Consider the following 23,606-nt stretch of genomic DNA (forward strand, 5'->3'; position numbering starts at 1 on the left):
ATCCAGCCCGCCTCCCTTTGTCTTAATGCGAGTTCCCTGTTACCTCCTCTTGGGTGGTTGGCTTGATGATCAATGCCCATAAACCACATGTTTTCTGTGTCTTCATGGTATTCCTGCATATGATAGGACATGGGGTACCTCATGTCACCATTACGTCTTGCACGGACATGTTCCTGGATGCGGACTTTTAGAGCTCTCTTAGTGCTGCCAACATAAATCTTGTTGCAGCCACACCCCAAAACATAAACAACATATTTGGTATTACAGTTGATCAGGTGATCTATTGTGTAGGATTTGTTTGTATTGAAACAGAATTCCTTAGTTCTATTTCTACCCAGCGCACACATGTTGCAATCGCTACATGTGAAGAATCCTTTGGCGGGGGAGGTTAACCAATTAGTCCGCTTTTTAGATTCTATATAGCTTGGGCACAGGATGTTACGGAGGTTTTTTCCTCTCCTGTAGCATATTTTGGGTGTCCTGGTGATCGAATCCTGGAGGCTCGGTATATCCGCAATCAAGTGCCAATGCTTTCTTAAGATGTTGAAAACTTTGCTGCTCTGATCAGAGAACTGTGTGTTAAATGAAAGGGGTCTGCTACTATTTGTTGGTCTAGTTTTAGGTGCTAAAGTACTTTGTCTTGATATGTTTTTGACTTTTTTATTAGCTCTTTCCAAGATTTTTTTGGGTTTTTTTGGGGTAACCCCTCTCAAGAAATCGTTTTTCAGTCTCCTGGATATTATGAAGGGTCCATCATTGCAGTTTGTTGCTTACATTGTAAACACAGTTAACAAGGTAAGCTACAATATATATAAAAAGGAAGTTTTGTAAACAATTAAATTGTATTCAATGATTCAAGGCAAAAAAACTGTCAAAAACAGGAAAAGAGAATAATAAACTACCTGCACATGGATTTTAGTGCTCAAGACTTAACTTTAACATAGAAAGCTATTAAGGTCAGTAGATGGTAGCTAATGTCTAGAAATTAGGTAAGTTTAAATATGGAAGTACAGTCCTTCGAGTGAGCCAGTAGACAAAGTAAACTATCCTCACTAACCATACAAGTTGATCCCACAAAAAACATTTATTTCTCATAAAAATAATTGAAGATAGAATTCTTGGCTGAGATCATATAATTGCGGGCAAAAAACGTTGCACAGCTTTGGTAGTCAATCAGAGTCATCATATTTTACAGCATAGATTGTATAAATTATGCCAAAGGTGATGAAAGTGCAAGATGCTTGGATTATTTCAACAGTGTCCATAGTCAGCTTCTGCTTTTAAACTTTAGATATGATGACCACATTTAAACACATATTAACACAAAAAAGACTAGAGACAGAAGGGAAATGTGAGTGTCATGGAGACTGGGATCTAGAAAGGAAGTCTGAGTGTCAGAGATGAACCTATTTCAGATGTTGTTAGATGTTCCCTTGTGCGGGAATGACAGATAATACCGTAATTTGACAAGGGGTATGTGATACAGCTCCCACATAAATCATGCCACACCTGTCTGTTAAAGGAGACAATCCCCAGTGACCTATATATCAGTCATCCAAGAAAATATTGTGGCCAACATAGGTCATGTGCAACACCTGTGTGTTAAAGAAGACAATCCCCAGTGACCCAGATAGTAGTCATCCAAGAAAATATTGTAGCCAACGTAGGTCATGTGACCCAGTCCCTGAGCTAATCAGGAGAATGCCTGACATTTCCTGCCATTCCATCCCTACAAAAATCAATTCACCATTATCAGGACCATGGAATGCCCCAGATAATACAGCACCTTGACAGGATAATGTGACTCTACAAATCATTCTAATAAGGTCAGCCAGCCATAAACTAATTCTGATCAGCCTATTTCTTCTGATAGCCATGGAAAACTCACCCAGACAGCCTCTACTAAGAGTAGATGAAGAAAAGGATGTTTCCATTTGGTTCCATAAATACCTAAGGGTAAGGACCCATTCATCTTACTCCATATGCAGCATGGCTCATCATTATACTTACCAAGTGCATCTTCTCCACCTAACATGGCATCCCAACCATTTCCCCACATGAACCAACCACAACATAAATACCAGTGCTTCACACTTATAATCCAAACCCTACAATCATTCCACTCACCAGCACTAGCAACAAACACACTGAACATACCGACCAACTCATGCTCATCACTATTCATTCACAGGAATCCAACGCAAAACCAATTTAGCTGATCCCATCATACTTGGTTATCTAAACAACATGTCGATAGGACTTTGCAAGGTGCACAGTCTACCCCTATGGAATCCAGGAACTGCAGGAAAAAACAACCAGACACCTAGTCTGTCCCTGCTGCACTCGGAGGAACAAGAAATCAAATCCAGTCAAAAGCTACCAGGCATCATCCCTCCTCCACTTCATTAAAGAGACTGCTGGACTTGGCGCTCTATGAAGGGTCATCCTCAAACATTTTGCCTTCACCATCCTGTTTTCTGAACCCGTTTTTGTTGGCTTTTAGGACTCTGCACATTTACCATTGCTAACCAGTGCTAAAGTGCTCGTGCACTGTTCTTTAAACATGGTAGAATTGACTTACACCCAATTGGCACATTTAATTTGCTTGTAAGCTCTAGTATAGTGGTAACACATGTTTCCAGGGTCTGTAAATTAATTAGTACTAATTTTCCTGCAGCACTTATCGTGCCACCCACTTAAGTAGCCTTTTAAACATGTCTCAGGTCTACAAATGCAGCCTGTGTATGTAGTTTTAAACTGTAATTTCAACCTAGCAAGATAAACCTTTGACTAGATCTAAACCTTCATTTTTAATGCATTAAAATCACCTCTAGGGAAGGCTTTAAACTGCTCAGAGGGCAGGGTGCAGTGTAAAAAGCTGGTCATGTACTTTTAAGCTTAAGTGTCCTGGTAGTGAAAAACTCTTAAATTAGTTTTTCACTATCGCAAGGCCCATGGTATAACATTGGGTTAACTTATTACATTTAATGAGTGATACATTTCAGGTGGGTGTCTGGGATATTGTGTTTTAAAATTCTCTTTAATGGCAAAGCCGAATTTTTATTTACAATTTTGAAAATGCCACTTTTAAAAAGTTAGAACTTTCCTGTCCTAACCATTTGGGGTCTGCAGCCTGTTTCCTCTGTTACATGACAATGTGTAGCTGGCAGTTGGTCATTGTATATTGCTCCCAGGCAGTGAGACAAAGGAGCATGGGTGTTGGCAGGATGGGCCACCTCTTACTTGATGAGGGGGAGGAGCTGCCACCTACCACACTTGAACATCATTAAAGGCTAGTCGTTTGTGACCCCAGACAATTTAGGACCAGGGCTGCAGGAAATTCCAAACACCTCTGGTGAAGGAAATGTCCAGAAACTTCTCCTACTTCACAATGGGCACCCGGTAAAAACACTGGATCCTCAGATCCAACTCTTCACAACACCTTTGAACCCAACTCTTCAGTAGACCTTTGAGCCTGTGGAAGACTCAGAAGGGCTACTGTGCTGCGCTGCAAGATGGACTGCTACTCTGTTGCCCTGCTACCTGAGTGAAGGACTGGACCTGCATCTTGAACCAAGGACTGCCAGAGTGATTCCGAGGGCCAGTTGGCTGGCATCCAGATCAGAGCCTCAGAGACAGAACCGGCTCCAACAACTTTGAACCCAGTACCTCTGCCATATGTGAGTCCTGTCGTCCCAAGTGATGCCACCCCAGTACTGTACCCTTGGAAGTTGGCATGAAGGCGCTCTGCCAGCTTATCTGTGGTCCCAGCAGAACTGATGCAGTATGATGCATCATCTTGCAAGACTCCATATCAGAACCACTGCGCGAGACATCCCAGGCGCAGGACTCCGTAGCGCAGCGCTCAGCTCCTAGGAGCTGCCACTGCACAATGCATCTCCAGGTCGGACATTGCATCATCAACGCAGCTCTTCAAAATGAATATGCAGCTTTACCCCGCATGTTGTTACAACGCGGTTGTTACAACGACCACATTGTAACAACGCATTCCATTACCCTGCAAGTCATAACAACGACTTGCAGAGGGGGGGCGCAGGATTTTGGAATAGTAAAATGTACTATTCCAACTCCAGTCTGTGTGGACTGTAGGGTTCTCCCCCCCTCCACAAGTCGTAACGACTTGCGGGGTAATGGTATGCGTTGTCACAACATGGCTGTTGTTACAAACCTGTTGTAACAGCATGCATGGTTATGGATGCGGGGTGACAGCTGTTTACCCTTCAGAACTGCTGCTGAGTCCCACATCCCCGCTCATGGAGCTTGCATCGCCACCAGAGCTCCCTCTGAACTGCTGCTGTGTGACGTATCTCCACGCGGGGACCTCACATTGCCTCTGCAACACAATGCATCATCGACACGGGACTTTGCATCGCTCCACAACCTGAATTTAAAGTACTTTTGTTCAGCAGGCCTAACTTCGTCCCTGTAGCCGGCCCACGCTCCATCGCGCCCGCCCTGAGCATGTGACTTTGTTCTGGTCTGGAGTGATTAATAACCACAGTCGGTGCTTTGTGCTTCTATGCAATATTTTTACTAAACACTGTAAAATTGCATATCTCCAGTTTTCTCCCTGGATGTTTGTCGTTTTGGTCTCAAATAATTTACTACATTTTGCTCTATTTTTCTAAGGTGGTGGGGGATTTTTATTGCATTGCGTTTTCACTTTATCACTGTTTGAAGTGCTTCATAACTACTTAGACATTGCCTCTTAGACAAGCCTGACTGCTTTTTGTGCCAAGCTATCAGAGAGTTAAGCGCAGGTTAACTTGGGGTTAGCTTGAGTTTCACCCAGATAGATATTGTGTTATCTGCTTCCTCTCAAACAGTAACCCAATTTCCAGCAGAGACTAATACTTACTGTTGAAGCAAAGCTGTTCTTGTTTAATCAGTAGGTCTAGAGCTCATCTGAAGAGTGACATATCATGGCTGTATCCTTCATCCCCTCAGGGGCGGCTCTAGGCTCATGGCGGCCCAGGGCAGGGAGCGTAGGTAGGGAACTCCGGAAGAGGGGATCCGTGTGGGGCGGAGCGCGGAGGCCAGTGAAGAGGGGGGGGGGGTCAGAGTGTTTAGAAGTGGAACAGAGCCAGAGGCCGCCAAATCCCTGCCAGGGGCCGCCACGCAAATATGTATCCATCCTCAGAGGATTATTATAAAAAGTATATATATTGGCGTGGTGGCCCCTGGGGTTTGCTGACCCTGTGCAGGTGCACAGCTTGCACATGCCTAAGGCCGCCCCTGATCCCCTGCCTTGAGCTACTTACCAGGACTCTCTCGTCAGTCTTCTGCCACATGCCCCATAGATTGCCTTGTAACCCCTGCTGCCCCTTGACTCTTGGCTTAGAAGTTGTTCCAAGCCGTTCAATGCCTTGCTATTCGTCCTTCCCCTTCTATATCTTGCAGCGTTATGTGTGCTCTTAATATTCGCCTTATTTCTTTGTAGCTGGATTTGACGCACCAATTTCCACATACATATATTCAGTTGTATTCAGTGGCACTGTGTTGTGACTGCTATGTCTACTAAATAGTCTGATGTAAACGAATAATGTACTGTATTCCACAAATTATGGCAAAATGTCTATTCAGAAAACTCCTTGAAATTTATATTCGAATACTATCCAGCTTTAACTGAACGCATGTTGTTTAGAAGGACCACATGTAATTATTTTCCCAAAATATGTTTTTTGAGAAACCCAAAGCCCTTTGTTCGCTTTAAATGCTGTCAGGTTTTCATAGGTGTTACTGGGCAATGCAATTTCTTAAATCTTGTTCACACACCCACCAACAACCGTCAATATCAACCGTTAAAATTGCCATTACAATATTTTCTATTGGTTGGAATTTTAAGACCCCCTGGGAATTTCAGAAGCCCTTCAGTCATGTTGGGCCACGCATCCCTACATTTTCTGAGACCTCTGTATAAACAAACATGAGCTTCCTTACAATGAGAAAGGCACTAAGCAGGCACAACATTTAAAAAATACTATTTTAAATTCAAGAAATGTAGTACATATGACAAACAAAAACAACCCAGAGAGGGCAATATGAATACCAGAGATGTTAAAGAAACATTCATTTAGTAGCTACACACCAATGAAAAAATACACTGAGTGAGGTAGAAAAACCCATTGAAGACAATGGATATAACCAAAAGATTGCAATTAGATTCTTTCACAATGGAGAGCTGACTGGTGGACAAGTTTATAAAGTCAGTCTAAGGTAATAGTAAATATCTGTTTAACAATGTAATTTGTTTAGGTGTGCGCCCCACCACAGTGTTGCAGTGAATATCTATGGGTTACAAATGTGTCAATGGGAGTCCATAATTGCATGTGCTTTTCAGGCAGGAAGTGTCATGGCAGTTCGAGCTGCACTATCGCTTTTGATGTGTGCCCAGTCTGAATAGCTCAAAGTAGGTCTTTGCCTTGAAAGGCAGAGATAAGCTAAAACAATGGAATGAAAAGCAGCTCAGTGTCATTACTGGTGGTAGGGATTAATCAATACATTCAGCCTATCGCCATTTTGTGTTTCCAAAGACCTACACCGGAGAGCAGGGCATGTGGGTGAAGGGTACCAGAGCCCACTTCAACCAGGGTACCTATACATGTGGGTTAAGGGTGTCTGGGTATACAATTGAGATAAATGCCCATGCAGGGAGGGACATGGTTCAAAAGCATCCTTGTGTCTGTCCAGCCTTAGTCAGCCATGGTAAGAATCCAAGAAATCAGGTTCTGATTATTATAAATTGTGGCATTTAACAGTCATCAATCACCATCTGAGAGGAAACATGTTTCTATATTGGTTCCGTTTTTAGATTTCTACTGATCTTTGTGGCAAACAGAAAACGTGTTTCAGCAATCCGGCAGGCTGTGATCCCAGTACAAGTGCAACTTGCATTCTCATGTCCATCGCGCCAGCAAGCGGAGGTGGATTCGCATTTGAAATGAGCGGCTCGCCTGGTGGCGGGTATGTTGCTGTTGGGTTCTCTGATGATACATTGATGGTGAGCAGTTGGAATGTATATGGTTTATGCTTTTGGGAATGTCATTTTCACACACAGTTGTTTGGAGGATAATACAGTTGAAGCAATATAAATATCTGCCAGTCCAGAAAGCAAACTTTGGCAGAGCCAAACGCTCTGGCTTTAACTGCCATGAACATTGCAGTAGTGATAGTTAACTGCAAGAAAAATATGAATGTGGTCCTCATTGAACACATAATGTAGCATTAGAAGGCAATTCAACAAACAAAATACATATTTATTATTTACAGAGCTTTTACATGGCAACATTATAGTATGTGATACTAGATTAAATATTAACTTGTAATATTTTTTGCTGTATGAGGATTCTGTTAGATTTTAGGTGCAGCTGTCGACAGGCCTTGACTGCAACGTGATCAATAGAAAAATACCTTTTAATAATTATTTCTGAGAGAGGGTCTTAGGTTTCCCTCAAATGTTGATCTTCCTCTCCACATAATTTGATTGGCAAATTAGTTGTACTAGTGTGCCTAATAAGTTGTTCCTTTGTAGTCCATGGGCTCAGCATGCACAGTGAAATGCCAATGCATTACAATGAATGTGCATCATTTTTCAATTGATTTCCAAGCCACTAACTTTTCATAAACTACCTATGTTCCTTACGGGCTGGTACTGTGTGAGCCTGCAGCCACATCACCAGCGCAGTGCACCTTTTCCATCATCAAAGTGCATGTTTCCACTATCCCCGCACTCGGGCAGATGCACCAGCCAATACACTCTTGGTTCTTAGTGCCTGCAATCCCCACAGAGAGCCTCAACCTCCTTCTCCAAACTGCATCCTCACCCTGTAGTCCTCAGTCCACCCCTCTTGCAATTTCAACCTACCTTTCCCTCCCTACACCCACAGCCTCAGTCCACAGTTGCGCTTTCCCCGCCTGAACCAGCCTCACATGACTGGTTCCTCTCTCTCACCCCACTCCAAAGCCTCAGCCTGCTCTCCCTTCCCGTGCTAGCACCTACAGGGGGCCACTGCCAAGCTGGCCAATGTGGACCAGGTTCTGGATTGCACTGTGACTTCAGAGGTGTTTGGAAGAGGAGATCTGCCAACAAATGACTTTAACTTCTCCTCACAGATGACTCCTCCCTGTCTGTGAGGAAGACCAGAGCCCACTTCAACCAGGGCACCTAGACAGCCCTCACCGTGTATGGCCGTGGAGGAGGCCAACTTCCCCTGAGACCGACAGTTTCTACACCCCTCATCCCCGCTACAGCTCTATTTGGTAAAGGACACCCGTTTCCTGCATACATCACCAGTTCTTTGCTCATGGTCAAGAGGAGGAAGGTGGAAAAACATGCAGAACTTGACACTGTACTACTATGACTGTATGTTATTCCCCATTAGAGGGGGATCCCCATTATCTCAAGGGAGCGACCAGCTGGTATCATAAATCCCGGCTCCAGCATCCCCTCACAGAGATTACAGGGAACTTAGTATGAGGTTATTGGTACGATAAGTTTAAGTAAAATAAGGCAAGATAAATGTAAGTTAAAGAAGGTATTTGTGGTCACATCTTTACCTGAAATGCAGATTCTCTTCACAAACCCACACATTTTTAGGACAGTTGAAGACTACCTTCACCACAAACTACCTACTTATGCTCCGTAGTACAGGACAGGTGTCTTTGGCTCCAAAGCAATGAAAGTGGGCCACACATTAGTTAGGTAGCAGAAGATAGCCATAATTAGAGTTAGCAGGCTCTTCACATACCTGAGTCCAGTGCCACTGCACCTGCTGCGATCAAAATTACTGCACCTTTGTCTATTCTGGGGTTAATACATGGATCATACATTACTTTTTCATGCAAATGCTGCAAGTATGTGGTTACATATGTGTATTCTGTCATGCTAGTCAAATATTTAGCAGACATTTCCTATTGCTGTCATCCCACCTTCGGCGGCTGCTATGACATGCCAACTGATTGTGTTTCCATTCAGATGGGATATGTTCTGTTAGCTTGGGTTGAACGTTTCCTTTTGGTGCAAGACCAAGTTCAGGAATTTGTATAGCGCACTACTCACCCAGAGGGTCTCAAGGCGCTTGAGGGAGGGTGGGTTACTTATCGAAAAGCCAGGTTTTTAGCTGCTTTCTGAAGGAGAGGTGGTTCTGAGTAAGGCAAAGGTGAGTGGGGAGAGAATTCCAGGTTTTGGCTGCTAAGTAGGAGAAGGATCTTCCTCCCATGGTGGATCTGTGGATGCGCGGAATTGCGGCGAGGGCTTGATTGGATGATCGTAGTTGGCGGGTGGGTGTGTAGAAGGACAGTCGTGTGTTGAGGCATTCGGGTCCTAGGTCATGGAGGGCCTTGTGTGCGTGGGTGAGGAGACGGAACGTTATTCTCTTGTTGACGGGGAGCCAGTGGAGGTCTTTCAGGTGACCGGAAATGTGAGCTTGACGGGGGATGTCCAGTATGAGTCTGGCTGAGGCGTTTTGGATGCGCTGGAGTTTTTTCTGTAGTTTGGCTGTGGTTCCGGCGTAAAGGGTGTTTCCGTAGTCCAGTCTGCTAGTGACCAGTGCATGGGTGACCGTCTTTCTTGTTTCGGTGGGGATCCAACGGAAGATTTTTTTGAGCATGCGTAGGATGTTGAAGCATGAAGATGAAACGGCGTTGACTTGTCTGGTCATCGAGAGGGAGGAGTCCAGGATGAAGCCCAGGTTACATGCGTGATCTGTAGGTATGGGTGCTGTACCCAGGGCCGGTGGCCACTAAGTCTTCCCAGGCAGAGGGGGATGATCCTAAGATGAGGACTTCTGTTTTGTCCGAGTTTAGTTTTAAACGGCTGTTCTTCATCCACTCGGCTACTTCTTTCATCCCTTCGTGTAGGTTGTTTTTGGCGGTGTTTGGGTTTTTGGTGAGGGAGAGGATCAGCTGGGTGTCGTCTGCGTAGGAGATGATGTTGAGGTTGTGTTGTCTTGCGATGGAAGCGAGGGGACTCATGTAAATGTTGAAGAGGGTGGGACTGAGTGATGATCCTTGTGGTACGCCGCAGATTACTTCGGTGGCCTCTGATTTGAATGGGGGGAGGCGGACTCTCTGGGTTCTTCCGGCGAGGAACGAGATGATCCAGTCCAAAGCTTTTCCTTGTATTCCGACGTTGCTGAGGCGTTGTGTGAGGGTACTATGACAGACTGTGTCGAAGGCGGTGGAGAGGTCAAGTTGGATTAGGGCGACTGTTTCTCCGTTGTCCAGTAGTGTTCGGATGTAGTCTGTAGCAGCGATGAGGGCCGTTTCGGTGATGTGTTTGTCTCGGAAACCGGACTGTGAGGGGTCGAGGGAGTTGCTGGATTCAAGGAAGGCGGCGAGCTGACTATTGACGGCTTTCTCAATGACTTTAGCAGGGAAAGGGAGGAGTGAGATGGGGCGGTAGTTCTTAAGTTCAGAGGGGTCTGCTGTGGGTTTTTTCAGAAGGGCGCTGACCACACCTAATTTCCATGTAGTTGCTCACTGTGTGGAGTGTGTGGAGCATCAGACAAACGAAAGGTGGACTGAAATGCGAACTGAGCTATTGTCTGTGGGTGACAGTAGCAAGCATTTCACCCATCATCTTTGATTGTTATCTGCAGGGTTCCCAGCTTCAGATTGACGGGCAGTTGTCACATTGTAATGCTCAATGCATGAAAAAGGTCATTAATTCAGCTTTCCCAAGTTACATGTTGCTTGGGGACATGGAGGCCTTAGAGATCTCATTTTGGCCATACTGACCCCAGGCCCACCTGGACCTCAAGCTAGTCTCTTCCCCTCCGCAATGTCTTTGTGCTTCCTACTTGCCTCTCTCCAGCCGTGGTTTGGCTGTGTTGTGCCATGCCTTCTCAATGCATCGTAGCCCCTTGGGAGATTGCCAGCTTGCCGAAACATATTGAGGACATGAGGCGAGGGGGGGCCCAGAGAGTGCACAGTGAGTTTCCAAGGAGTCAGTCCACTAAGGGGCTCTCACATGCTTCTGAGTCCTTGGAGGGCTTGGACTCAGACTTGGTATACAGGCTATATCTTGTCTAGGAAGGGGGTGGCGCAACAAGACAAAGGATCCGTGCGAAGGTATGTGGGGCATATGGCAGGTGTGGTGGGTGCAGTAGTGAATTGCATGTATAGCTGGCATTCACTTGAGATTGTGGGAGATTGGTGGGTCGGAGTTGTGGTTGAGGCCATCATGTGATAGGGGAGGGTCGGAGTGGCTTTGGCGTGACACTGGTTTTTATCCTCAACTTTGTTGTTGATCCGGTTGTAGCTGGTCGGCAGGTTACCGGTTGGTTCACTCACATTTTCTACCAGAGGTGGATTGCCAACAATCTCTCTTGAAAGCTCCTTTCTGTTGAATTACTCCCAAAATGAAAACCAGATCACAAAAGACCCCTTTAGGAAAATGTAACCAGGCAAATGCAACGTCACTCAGATCATCAGTGAACATTGCGGAGGATACAATCATAACTCCATTTATTCCGGAGCTTTCGTCCGCTTCGCATCCAAGGCTTCATAAGTAGGAGATAAGAACAAAGAAGCAAGTTTTGATCACAGACTGCAGTCAGAGGTGATTCATCTCATCAACAAGTGTAGTGCCAGCCAACTCACCCATGATTGATTACTCAGCAATTGCACTCTCATCTACCTGATCTGTTTGTGGCATTCCAGGTCTGAATCTCCTCCCTCCTTTTCCTCACAGCATGAATCCACTGCAACACCTTTAATGAACAGTGTTCCTGATAATGTGCATTTCATTTGTGTGCGATTTTGACTCAGACACGGACTCCATTTTGTCATCGATCCACAGTTGGCATGGATTTAAAGTTTTATGCATGGCCTTTATGACATTGCATTAAGGGGTCAGAGGTTTTTACAGTTGATTTTTTAGTGGCATGTGCCCACCAGGCCTCTCCGTTCCACCTATAGGAGGAAAGTGCTGGGGCCTCAAATTCTCAGAGCCATAGAGGAAGGGCACTCTTTTTTCTATGCTGTGGGCAAACTTTGGATTACCTTACCCATTCACATTGCTGGATCTGAAAATCTTCTGGCTTTTCGTAAACATCTGAAAACATGGCTTTTTTCAACTTTGCCCCAAGTTCTGCTTACTTTGACTCTCCTTGTTGTGCTGATGTTTCTGGATGGTTCTAGCACCTTGACACCTTTGGATATAGTTACACCTTAGAAACACCTTTTTTCATTTAATTTCAATTCCCTTGGAAATACCTGGCAAGTCTGAGAGAATGGTCAAAAAGATACAAAGTGATTTACCCAGAAATCGCACTTCTTTGAGTTCACTGAACATTTCAAGCTTGTTATCAGAACTGGTCAATCTGGGTGAAATATCTCTTAAGGAAATTATATCTAATTCAACTAACACGTCACCGCACAAAACAAATAATCGAATAAGTGATTCTGAAATAGTGATGGTAATAAAAAAAATCACATCCCGCCAGAGAGGCAGTCTATAATGGTATAGCAATTGATGTAGGAAACGCAGATCCTCTAAGTGCTGATCCAATTTATGAAAGGGTCTATAATACATTACCTGCATAAAGAATGTTCAACCCTATTGAGAGAGGCAAGATGGCGCCTGCACGACAGGCGTGCGTGTGAGCTGCTCCGTTTGGGCTTTCCGAACAAATACCATATTGGAGCCCCAGCTGCTGGCTTGCTTTGCTGTCGACATTCCGGGCTGTTGGATTGCTGATTAGGATTACTGCGGTGTGAGGGAGCCGGCGCTCGGCGCTCGTGCAAGCCGCGGCCGCGGCAGACCGTGAAGGGTGCTCCGGTGTCTGCCGATTCTGGGAGGTGCCGCTGACTAGACACAGCTGAGACGCTGAGCGGGGGTCAAGGAGGCGAGTGAGTCGTGTGAGCCGAGAGAAGCGAGGAGGGGAGACGAGCGGTTTTTCACAACAGTGTTTGGAAACAGTCTCCTGGGAAAAGCGTCAGAACCTGGGGGTGAGACCTGAAATTAAGCAAACACCAATTTAAAAATACTTAAAAATGTGGAGGATATGGATACTGATAAAATATCTGCTATCAGCCATTAGCGAACTTAAATTCGGCAATTGAAGGTGAGCTGAAATGAAAAAAGAATAAGCTGGTGTAATAGCTGAAAACAAATTGGTGTTAATATTGTTAGTACTGACATTGGTAGCGGCGTTACTGACACTATTTAAGGGCAAGATATCTTTTGTATCGGGAATAGTGCTATACCGTTGCTCATAGGACTCTGGCAAGTAACCTTTAATCGAAAGGATTGGATGATTGGAAGATTAGAAAACAGAAAACTTTCTCCTTTCCTTTATCAAGCACCGCTCTGTGGTTAGTAGTTAGTTTAGTTAGTATGGGCCCTAAAACAGCCCGTGGCGGAAAAACAAGACCTAGTGGTGAGAGCCAGATCGGGACACGGGCTGCCCTTGCAGCAAAGTCAAAGCAAAATAGGGGTAATGATGATTTTGATGTTAGTCAAACTGGTACTCCGAAAATACCGCAAATGTTCAATACTAAAACGAAAACCCCAGTGATAAAGACTGTGTCAGCCGGAGGTGGGGGTGAAAAAAATAAAAATAAAGTTGTTGATGATCTGGAGGCTTTAGACGTTGAAAATGACCAAGACAAGACTTTGGTGGAGGCACTTGAACAGCTAGTAGTTTCTCCAATAGCCCCATCTGGTTTTTCTACATCACAATTAACTATGGCTCATGATCCTATTATCGATGCTGTCGATGATGCCGCTGATGTCGATATTAACGTTGAGGTGGATCCCACTAAGATTGAAGGGGTAGAAGGTGATCCAATTAGTAGCAAAGATAGTGAATTTTATTCACTTTCAGAACATTCTGAGGGCTCTGATTTGGAGGGCGACTTAGAGGATGAAGTGGAGACTTCCTCTTTGGAAAATACTGGTAAGGAAGTTTCTTTTATTGCTACAGCTAATTTACAAATGGGCAGCAATTGGAATGATGAAATATCCAATGGTGATATGACTACAATAGATCAAGAGGCTATATTGGACCAAGAAGATCAAGCAAGCTCTGCTGAACAAATTAGCTTCGGCCCTGGGATATCAAGTCAAGCTCCAATAGACATTATTTTGAAAGCCATTTCTGATCAATGCATAGAGGCTAAAGCCGAACATTTGAAAACACATAATGCCTGCAAAAAACTTCAAAACACTGTGCGACGGTTGGCGAAATCGTGCAATGATTTTACGGACAGAATGGTAGAAGCGGAAGGACGTATCTCTTCGTTGGAAGATCAAGTAACACATATTAAAACCGATATTGACGGCATAAAGGCTCAAAAAGATGATGTGAGCATAAAATTGGTTGATTTGGAGAACCGTTTACGCCGTAACAATTTGCGAGTTTTGGGTGTACCCGAAGGACGTGAGGGACAGGACTTACGACAGTTTGTGGTCGAACTTTTTGAAGAAGCTTTTCCAGAGGTTAAGGACTGGCAGTGGTCTCATGAGATTCAAAGGGCACATCGCTTTCCATTTCGTAAGCAAATAGTACGGGGTAACCAAAGCCATCAATACCCCCGTGCAATTTTGATATCTCTAAATAACTTTCTAGCAAGACAAACAGTATATGATCTTGCAAGACCGGATAAAAAGCGCTCTGGGAAGGGTATTTAATTTTTTGTACGCCCTGATTATTGCCATGCCACCGTAGAAAATCGCTGGCGATTGCGCCAGCTGATTGCTCCATTTCAAAAAAAGGGTGCTCAAGTTTTTCTTCTCCAACCATCTACATTAAAGACTGTATATAAAGGGCAGAATCGGTTCTTTACAACAGAGGCTCCAGCAAAGGAATATTTAAACTCTTTAGCATGAGGAAAAAGTTATAAACTTTGAATATATATTTGTCTATTTAGGGGAGGGTCACAGGGGATGGGGGGGGTGTTGGGGGAGGTGGGTTCGGGGTGGCACGGGGGGTGTGCTGGGGAGAAAAAGGGAGAAAATTCAGTCAAAGCCATAGAATAATTAGAATGTTTAGTCTAAATATATTGTTTTTTCTTTTTGGGTACAATTGTGTAAGGAATCTATTTAGTAGCCATGGCTAGTTGCAATTTGCGCATGTGTTCATTTAATGTATGTGGCCTCAATAATATTTACAAGTGAAAACGTGTGATGCATGAGATTCGTTTGATCCAACCAGATATAATTTGTCTCCAGGAGACGCATATACCATGGTCAAATAGAAAAGTTCTGAACGATCTTGGGTATATAGTACTGGCAGCTTCACAACAATCCACCATGAATCGAGGAGTGGCCATATTGGGGTGACAATCCATAGTGGCAACAGGGAAAATCAAATTGGATAGCTTGGGACGTTGGGCAATTGCAAAGTGGATAGCTTGGGAATGTTGCTACTATATGTACAGTATATGGATCTAATGTTGATGACACTGTAATGATAGAATTTTTGAATGTAGAGTTGGCTCTATGGGGTACTCCATTATTTTTACTTGGCGATTTTAATATTCATGGGGAGTTGAATACCTGGGATTGGGGGTTTAGCCGATATTCAGGTAGGAAGCCTAATGTATTTAAAGAACTACGGCAACTACTTCGCCAACATGGTTTGATTGATTGGTGGCCTTTAGCAAATCCGCGGGATCCTGGCTTTACTTTTTTTTCTTCACCTCATAAGAAATTTGTGCGTCTTGATTATATTTTCTTACCTCGGTCTATGGCTGTTGGGTCCCGAATGTCTGTAATGCCACGTATTACATCTGATCATGCTCCGATTGTTATAGACATGCCCCTGCTTAAAATCCAGCGTATAAAAAGGTCCTTTACATTCAATAAGAAACTTCTCTCAGACGAAATCTATTTGCAACAAGTTTTAGAATGGGCTCAGCAGTTTTTTGATCTTAATAGGGGTTCCACCTCCTATGCAATGGTATGGGACTGTTTTAAGGCGGGTCTACGTGGTGAAACTTGTAGCTATGGCTGGAGTCTTCAACAAGAAGGGAAAAACAAAATGGCTCAACTGCTGCAAGATTTAACAAATGCAAAACGTGATTTAACAGATGATATTAGTTTACACCGGGATAGTAATGTCGCACAAGACGAAGTTGCCAAATGCAAGGCTAAGATTAATGGGGTGTGGAGCCAGGATATAGCACGCCAATATAAATGCCATCGTGCTGAGAGATATGAATATGGGGTGAATGTGGGAAGATGTCTAGCTCAAAGAATGCGGGCCGCCAGACAGCACAGTGTATAACATCTATAGAAAATCGCCAAGGCATTCTAGTAGTCACCTGAGGGTATTCTTCAGGTATTTCATGATTATTATACTGATCTTTATACTCAAGAAAATATTTCTACTGATTTAATTGATCAATATATAGATAGACTTGACCTAACTCAGTTAGACCCCGCGCTTAAAGAAGATCTAGAGCTGCCAATTACAATGCAAGAACTTGAAAGTGCCCTTAAAGAATTGGCTTTGGGGAAGGCTACTGGTCCCGATAAACTTCCTTTAGAGATATACCATATTCTGTTCCCTATCATTAAAGATGATATCCTGGCGACGTTTTTAGATGCCCAAAATGGAAATCCCCCCCCCCATCATGGGACGACGCCAGTATAATTGTGTTTAAAAAGAAAGATAGGCCTTCGCATCTTCCGGGGTCATATCGACCTATTTCACTTATTAATGTAGATGCGAAACTATATTCCAAAATTCTTGCGAACCGGCTGATTCAAGTTGTGCCGGTACTTGTTTCTGAACAACAGCATGGCTTTCTTCCAGGTCGTGGCACGATCAATCACATACATCGTGTTATTGCAACTTTAGACTATGCCACTGTAAATCGTACAAATGTTGGTTTGGTGCTTTTAGATGCCGAAAAAGCGTTTGATCGCGTTGCATGGGCATTCTTGTGGGCGATCTTGGGAAAAATGGGTTTGGGTCACGATTTATTTTTGCTTTACAAGTCATATATAGACATCCCAAGGCCAAGATCTGCTTGTCAGGCCAAGAATCAACAGCAGTTAACATCACTCGGGGCACACGGCAAGGGTGCCCATGCTCACCATTACTATTTGCCATGTACATAGAACCACTTTAAAAAATGTTGATGTCATCTACACATATATAATCTATGGTTTTACCCGGGGGTAATGTACCTGTGTTAGCCTACGCTGACGATGTTGCGATCATAACATCGGATCCAGAATCTGCATTATGCGAAATTGAAAACCTGACTCGAGAATTTGGTAATGTGTCAGGGTATAAACTCAATATCCAGAAAACACAGGTTATATGCTCACCAGGACTTTGCCCCAATGACAATCGGGTTACCCCAGAGGCTAAATACCTGGGCATTAAAATTAGATTAACGCTTCAAGAGTTAGTCATGGTGAACTGGTCAGATATATTGCAATTGGTTAGAAACCAACTCGAGAAAATAGAGTGCCTACATTTATCACTGGTTGGGAGACGCAATGTTTTAAAAATGTCTATTTTGCCAAACGTTTTATATTATTTGCGTGCTGTACCATTGGAGATACTTGTATTACAACAGAGGAAATTACAATCTATAGCTGATAGATTTTTATGGGGTTGGAAGTCCGCGTGTAGGGCGTCTAAATTTATGACATTACCGATACTACGTGGGGGTTGGGGAGTTCCAAACTTTACATTATATTATTTGGCATGTCTTATGCAGAATATTAAGTGTTTTGCGATTGGTGGAACTCCGCCTATATATGAGAGCCCTTATATTTTTTCTCTTTTACTTGGCCCACAATCTTGTCAAACGCTGCTTTGTTTTTTAGAACCCAGTTATTATAAAAGAACTAGATTTAAATTGGTATTGTCTGCATTTAAAGGATGGCCGTCTATACGGAAGCTTATCTCCCTTGGTCGTATTAATTTTTATACGGCATGTAATTCTACAGAATTGTTTCCGATAATATTTTGGGATCATACTATGTGTACATGGCAAGGAAAAGGCATATTAGCTATAGGTAATATTGTTAAAAATGGTACAATTGCTTCTTTTCAGGAGTTAAAAGATATATATAGCCTCTCCCAACATGACTTTTTTAAAATATTTACAAATACGTGATTTTATTCTTAAACACCCAAATGCTTTACCGTTGTGTCATAATGATCTTATTGAAATACTTAAAAAACCATCATGTATTGGGACCCTATACAATCATCTGGTGAATTTACAACAGAATGCAGGAATCCAAATGGTGTAACAGATTGGGCACATTGGCTGTACCCTTTCAAGACTCAATTAATACAGCGGCCCAAATTATTTTGTCTGCCAATTTATACTCACAGCATTATAAAACTTTATTTAACCTCTATCATACGCCGTTTAGAATGATGAAATGGGGCAACGCTAATAATGGAAAATGTTATAGGTGCCAATCTGATCAGGCAGATATTGTACATATATTTTCAGACTGCCCTGTGTTAAAACCTTTTTTATATCTATAGAAAAATTTCTGGCTTTTATTACAAAGGGTGATGTTACAATCTCAAGAGAGATGATTATTTTTGGTTTATCGAATGATAATAATCGGTTTCCAGGGTATCAAAATAACAGATACGTTATATTTATGGCTATGGCGGTAGCTCGCCTATGTAGATCTTCAATGTGGTTGAAGCCAGAAGCACCTATATATGAAATGTGGCGAGCAAAATTTTACAATGTTTTTTATTTAGAATTTAATCTTTATCTGATTAAATCAGTTAGGAAAATGCAAAAAGGGTATAAAATTTGGCAGGCAATGATAGATCATTTGGATTAATAAAATGAGTGTTTTCTTTTACTCTTTTGGTTAATATGATGATATTGCGGCTTATACAACATACTCTGATACTGTTTTTTTATTTTTTGAGTATTTTTGATTGTGTATCTGCTCTAGTAATCTGTTTGCTTTGTGTGGCTTTGAACTGAACCAATAAAAAAAAAAAAAGAATGTTCAACCCTAGCCCGAATAATTATCGTCTCATTTCTGTTTTAGGGGCCAAAGGAAAACCTTTAGCAAAATGCATATGTGACTGTTGATAATATCATTACATAACATTTTTGATATATAAAACCTTTGAAATGTAATCTTAGCTGATATGTATGTTACTTTGACTATTCATCAGCATTTAACAAGGTCAATCGGAAAAAGCTGTGGGAGAAATTGCCTAAACGTGGAATCAATCATGCTATTTTACATTTTTGAATATCTTTTCATGACAATACTTGGCTTCAATTACAGCTATCTAATTGACAAAAATTAAATGTGGAAAATGGTCTTCTTTTTGTAAATTTGTTTTATTCAGTTAACATTCAGTTAACATTGCAGTTTAGTATGTTTATCATTTTATTTTAATTAGTCCTCATCACACCATCACTTTCTTACAAGCGAAGATTTCCTAAACAACATGGAACATACCACACCAAAGATTATTGCTGTTTTTATCTGGCCCGCCAGCATAGAATGCATAGTATGTATGGCTTAATCATCAGGCCAAGCAGTTGTTTGCCAATCAATGTAATGTTTCCAGACACTCTCATAGCTCCAGGGACCACAAGGTATGTCCATCTGGCTTCTTACGTTCATGTTTTTGAGCAGATCTTTAAAGAGAGGCGGGTCAGCTGACTTCCAAAGCCTACATATCAATCTCCTCGCCAAAAAAACCAGATGGAAGACAAGTCTCACCTTAGCAGAGTTAGACCCTATAGCCAGATCAGAACCTTTCCCAAAGAACACAAACTGGGGGCTTACCTCCATATGATGTGCTATTATATGGCTGATGAGCTTACTTACAGTGTACCAATAGGAGACCAATGCTGGACATGTGTATATCGTCCGCCTATAAAGCATCGCACTTCGGACATCCAATGTCTTGACCAGCCACCTTTGTCCGCTTACTCAGGGTCCGGTAGGCCCTGTGGATTGTAAACAAATGGTTTCCCTTAAGTGGCAGTGCTTTCAACACAGAGTATAATGTGTTCAAAGATACTTGCCACAGTTGCCTTATGTCTCCCTCTAATAGTCATCCTTCCATATTGAGGATAATTCAGGATATTTCTTGTCTTCGGTCTCAAGAAAGACCCAGTACCATATCATCACCTCTTTTTTTTTTTTAATGAACCAACATTCATTACATGTTCAGGGGTGAGGAATTCATATCTCCCGACGCCCGAGACATGTTGTTTTCTGTCAAAGGCAAGAAGATTTAATGTGTATTTTGCCCGACGGACAACTAGATATTTACTAACCATAAGCAGGATAAAGCTCTTGTGCTCACAGCCAGTCACAAAGGCATAATGAAATGCAATCACCATGGGAAAAGTATCACGACCTGTAATAGACTAGAAACCCAATATTTTAGCCTGGTATTGGCCAAAGAAATATTTAAACCCATTATGCAGGACACTGCGTTCTTGCTGCGAGTGTGTGTTTAGGGCCAGACAATGTGTTGCTATTGCCCGCGAGGCGCCACACACTGTTTGTGAGGCTGTGAAGGAGGGAAAAGACAATCCAGTTTCTAAGAATACATCTTCAGAAGCAGCTGGTACGAGGTTGGGGGGCTGGGAGGGGTTCTCGCCACACCTAATCTTTTTGCTCTCCCCTGTAATGTTTATGACCAAGTCTCCTGCGGGCCTCTCTTGTGGCAGCTTGCTCCTGGTTCTGACGTCTGTTCCCCTGCCCGGGCTATTAGTTCCCCCAGGGCCTCTGATACCTGCCCTCGTTCGTCCTTCTGTTTGTGTTTTCTCCCACTCGGGATCCAATATCTGCCCCAGGCCTGCTGGAGGTGTTTCTCTCTTTCCCTCCCCATCAGGCTTTTTATTATCATGGCTCGTGTCACATACCACTCTTGCGCTCATTCTTTCCCCTCAAACCCACGCTCTCACATATTTGCTCTTTCCAGGCTTTTGATGTCCAATATTCAGACTATAAGTGGAGCTGGGAAATTTGGACTGTCCCAGAGCGATTTATGTATTTACATTTATGTACTTGGGGGCCTAGGATTGTGTGAGGGGCCTAGTTTTGGGTGCAAGGGTATATGAAGAGTCACTGCAGCACAGTGTCACTCACAAACCGTCTTTGTAAAGCTATTTATTATTTTTGCAAGTACCAAAATTAGCGAATGCCACTATTTGCAGTAAAACAATCCTAAACCAGCAGGGCATCGGCGGTAAACCAGCTGTAAAGCGGGCCAAAAGCTCAAATATAGGCTACATTGCTCCATTCCTGAGCACAGAGCGGGTCGAACCTGTCTGTTTTTGTTCCCATATGTTGAAGCCTTCTTAATGACACTTAGTGCAACTGCTTAATATCATGCACCTCCCAGGCAACAGGATAAACCATTTGGGCAGTGTTTTGCTGGACAGGATACCTGCTGATTGTGTTTGTTGCAGTGTGCCTGTGTGTCTGCAAGTTGTGTGTGTGTATGTGTGTTTGTTTACAGGGTTCGCACATCTGTAAGGTATGTGCTAACAGCAGATTGTGCATGGTGGAATTGTGCGCGTTTGGAAGGTGCCTGTGTTTATCATTGCAGGGCTGAGTGTATGTGTGCGGGGGTGTACATGTCTCTGCATTGGGTTGTGTGTACCAAAGGGGGAAGGTGTGTGCGTGTGTGTACCTCAGAATCTGTCTCTGTAAGTATGTGTCTGCAGGGACTTTCTCTGCACACTCTGTGTGTCTATGCAAGGGGGTTTGTGTTTCTTTTCAATAATGTGTGCTCTGTTCCAGGGTGTGTGCATCAGAGCCAGTCTGTGTGGGTGTCACTGCCAGTGTGTCTCTGTCTCTGCAGGGAGGGTTTGTGTGTCTGCCAGGGAAACTGTGTCTGTAGCAGGGATACTGTGTCTTAAGGAGTGTGTGTTTGTTTGTGTCTCAAGAAGTTTTCATCTGCAGTGTCGTGTGTGCAGGGTTTCATGTGCATCTGCACTAATGTGTATGTCTCTGACGGGCTCCTGCATCTATGCAGTGGCAGTGTGTGTTTGTTTAGTGGACTTGTGTGTCTGAGCAGTGGGTTTGTGTGTGCAGTCCGAGGGATACTGAGTCACAGTGCTACTTCTGGTCTAAGGCAGGACTACAAACGGACTTTGACTTTATTGCAGACATGATTTACCAATGTTTCTTAGGGCTGGTGAATAAAATTCACCCATAATCAAGCTCTTCACATTTTGGCCCGATATATTACTCTGAAGCAAAATGGCTTCAATGTACCCAAATATTTTGCTGTGAGAAAAGGGGAAAACTCATGAATTGGAAAATAAGTTGCTTCAAAATCATATTGCAGAGATCATAGTTTAAAAAATGCATTAAGTGCTGTGAGCTATCTTCAGGCTCTTCAATCACTGACTAACAGAGACAACTCAATTTAATGATTAATTCCATAATTGTTATATGTATATATTTTTTTGCTTTGACTGGTCCTCACCTACATCATTTATTCATCTCTATTTGTTCTACTATTGCAAAATGTTACTGAAAAAAATCTATATTAATAAAATGTATTAGCTACTCCTAAAGTGACCTCCCTCAGTCGAATTAGTGACTAAAAGAGGGTTTTTTTTTCCCTTATAGAATCTCCATATGCTTTTCTTACAGCTGTGAGTGTTATAGCTATCATTCAGAGAACCATCTCCTAGCGATGGGGATGAAAAATGTTTAATCTCCGGGGGAGGGAATTCATCTATGTAGACAAGGTGTGAGAGACCAGTTAATCAGCAAGGAGGGATGAGGATTTTGTGTGTCCGTTTCTTTCCCCAAAGTAATCAATTTTTAATCAACAAAATTGGACACTTGTAACACTGCTCAACCTTTGGTTCAGTGCAAATAAGGAAACCCTCAGAGACGTCAATTGCGGTATATTTGTTTCATCCACCCCACATTGACATTCACGCAGTTATCATAGGGTTATTCCTGTTAGTGTGTACTGCTTGCCTCATCCAGAGGCACCTCCAGTCTCGAGTGCAGTGTCCAGAGACAAAAAGGACTTTCCCACAAAAATAGTTAAAAATGAAAATATGCGCCAAAAAATGGTTTATTGCAGGGCAAATTTTCATTAGTTAAAAAAGTAGTAGATACTCAGTTTGGGCCGAGTTACTAGGCCATGTAGTACTGTAGGGATAAAGTTGTCGACATGTTTCAGCTCTATTGGGCCAGAAGGTCTGTAGAGCTTTCGTCAGGACTTACAAAACAAAATGAACAAACAAAATTGTATACACATATAAAGCTACTCACACAACTTGTGCGGTAATCCCATACTCATAGCAGTTATAAGAGAGTTATGTTCTCCACGATCTATGGAAGAATGTACATTTTTAGGCATTTTTAGCTAATAACAATGAATTTACGAAATTTTAAAGTGGGTAAGTGTGGATGCTCAGGTAATAATTTTATTAACACTTGCATTACTCATGGAGGAATTTTCAAATGGGTAAGTGCAGTAAATCAGGTAATAATTTTATTAACACTGAGATTGCTCATGCAGGGAGGAAATATTGGGAGGCTATGAATACATATTTGTACATTTTTAAAGAATACGGGCGCTATGCAAACTTAACATCTCATATTTCAAAGTATTTTATACTGGCCGAGGGGT

General features: G+C 42.8%; 1 protein-coding gene across 4 annotated transcripts in view; it reads left to right on the plus strand.

The window, feature by feature from the left end:
- The window catches only part of LOC144755443 (putative ferric-chelate reductase 1), a 552,454-nt gene that overhangs the window by 265,360 nt on the left and 263,488 nt on the right, over positions 1-23,606 (plus strand). For all 4 annotated transcript variants that reach the window (XM_078644381.1, XM_078644371.1, XM_078644398.1 and 1 more), the window contains one exon: positions 6,833-7,021. In XM_078644381.1, the coding sequence (XP_078500507.1) occupies positions 6,833-7,021 (189 nt within the window). The remainder of the gene's footprint in view (positions 1-6,832; positions 7,022-23,606) is intronic.

Source organism: Lissotriton helveticus, chromosome 1_1 (genome assembly GCF_964261635.1).
Source record: "Lissotriton helveticus chromosome 1_1, aLisHel1.1, whole genome shotgun sequence".
NCBI lineage: Eukaryota > Metazoa > Chordata > Amphibia > Caudata > Salamandridae > Lissotriton > Lissotriton helveticus.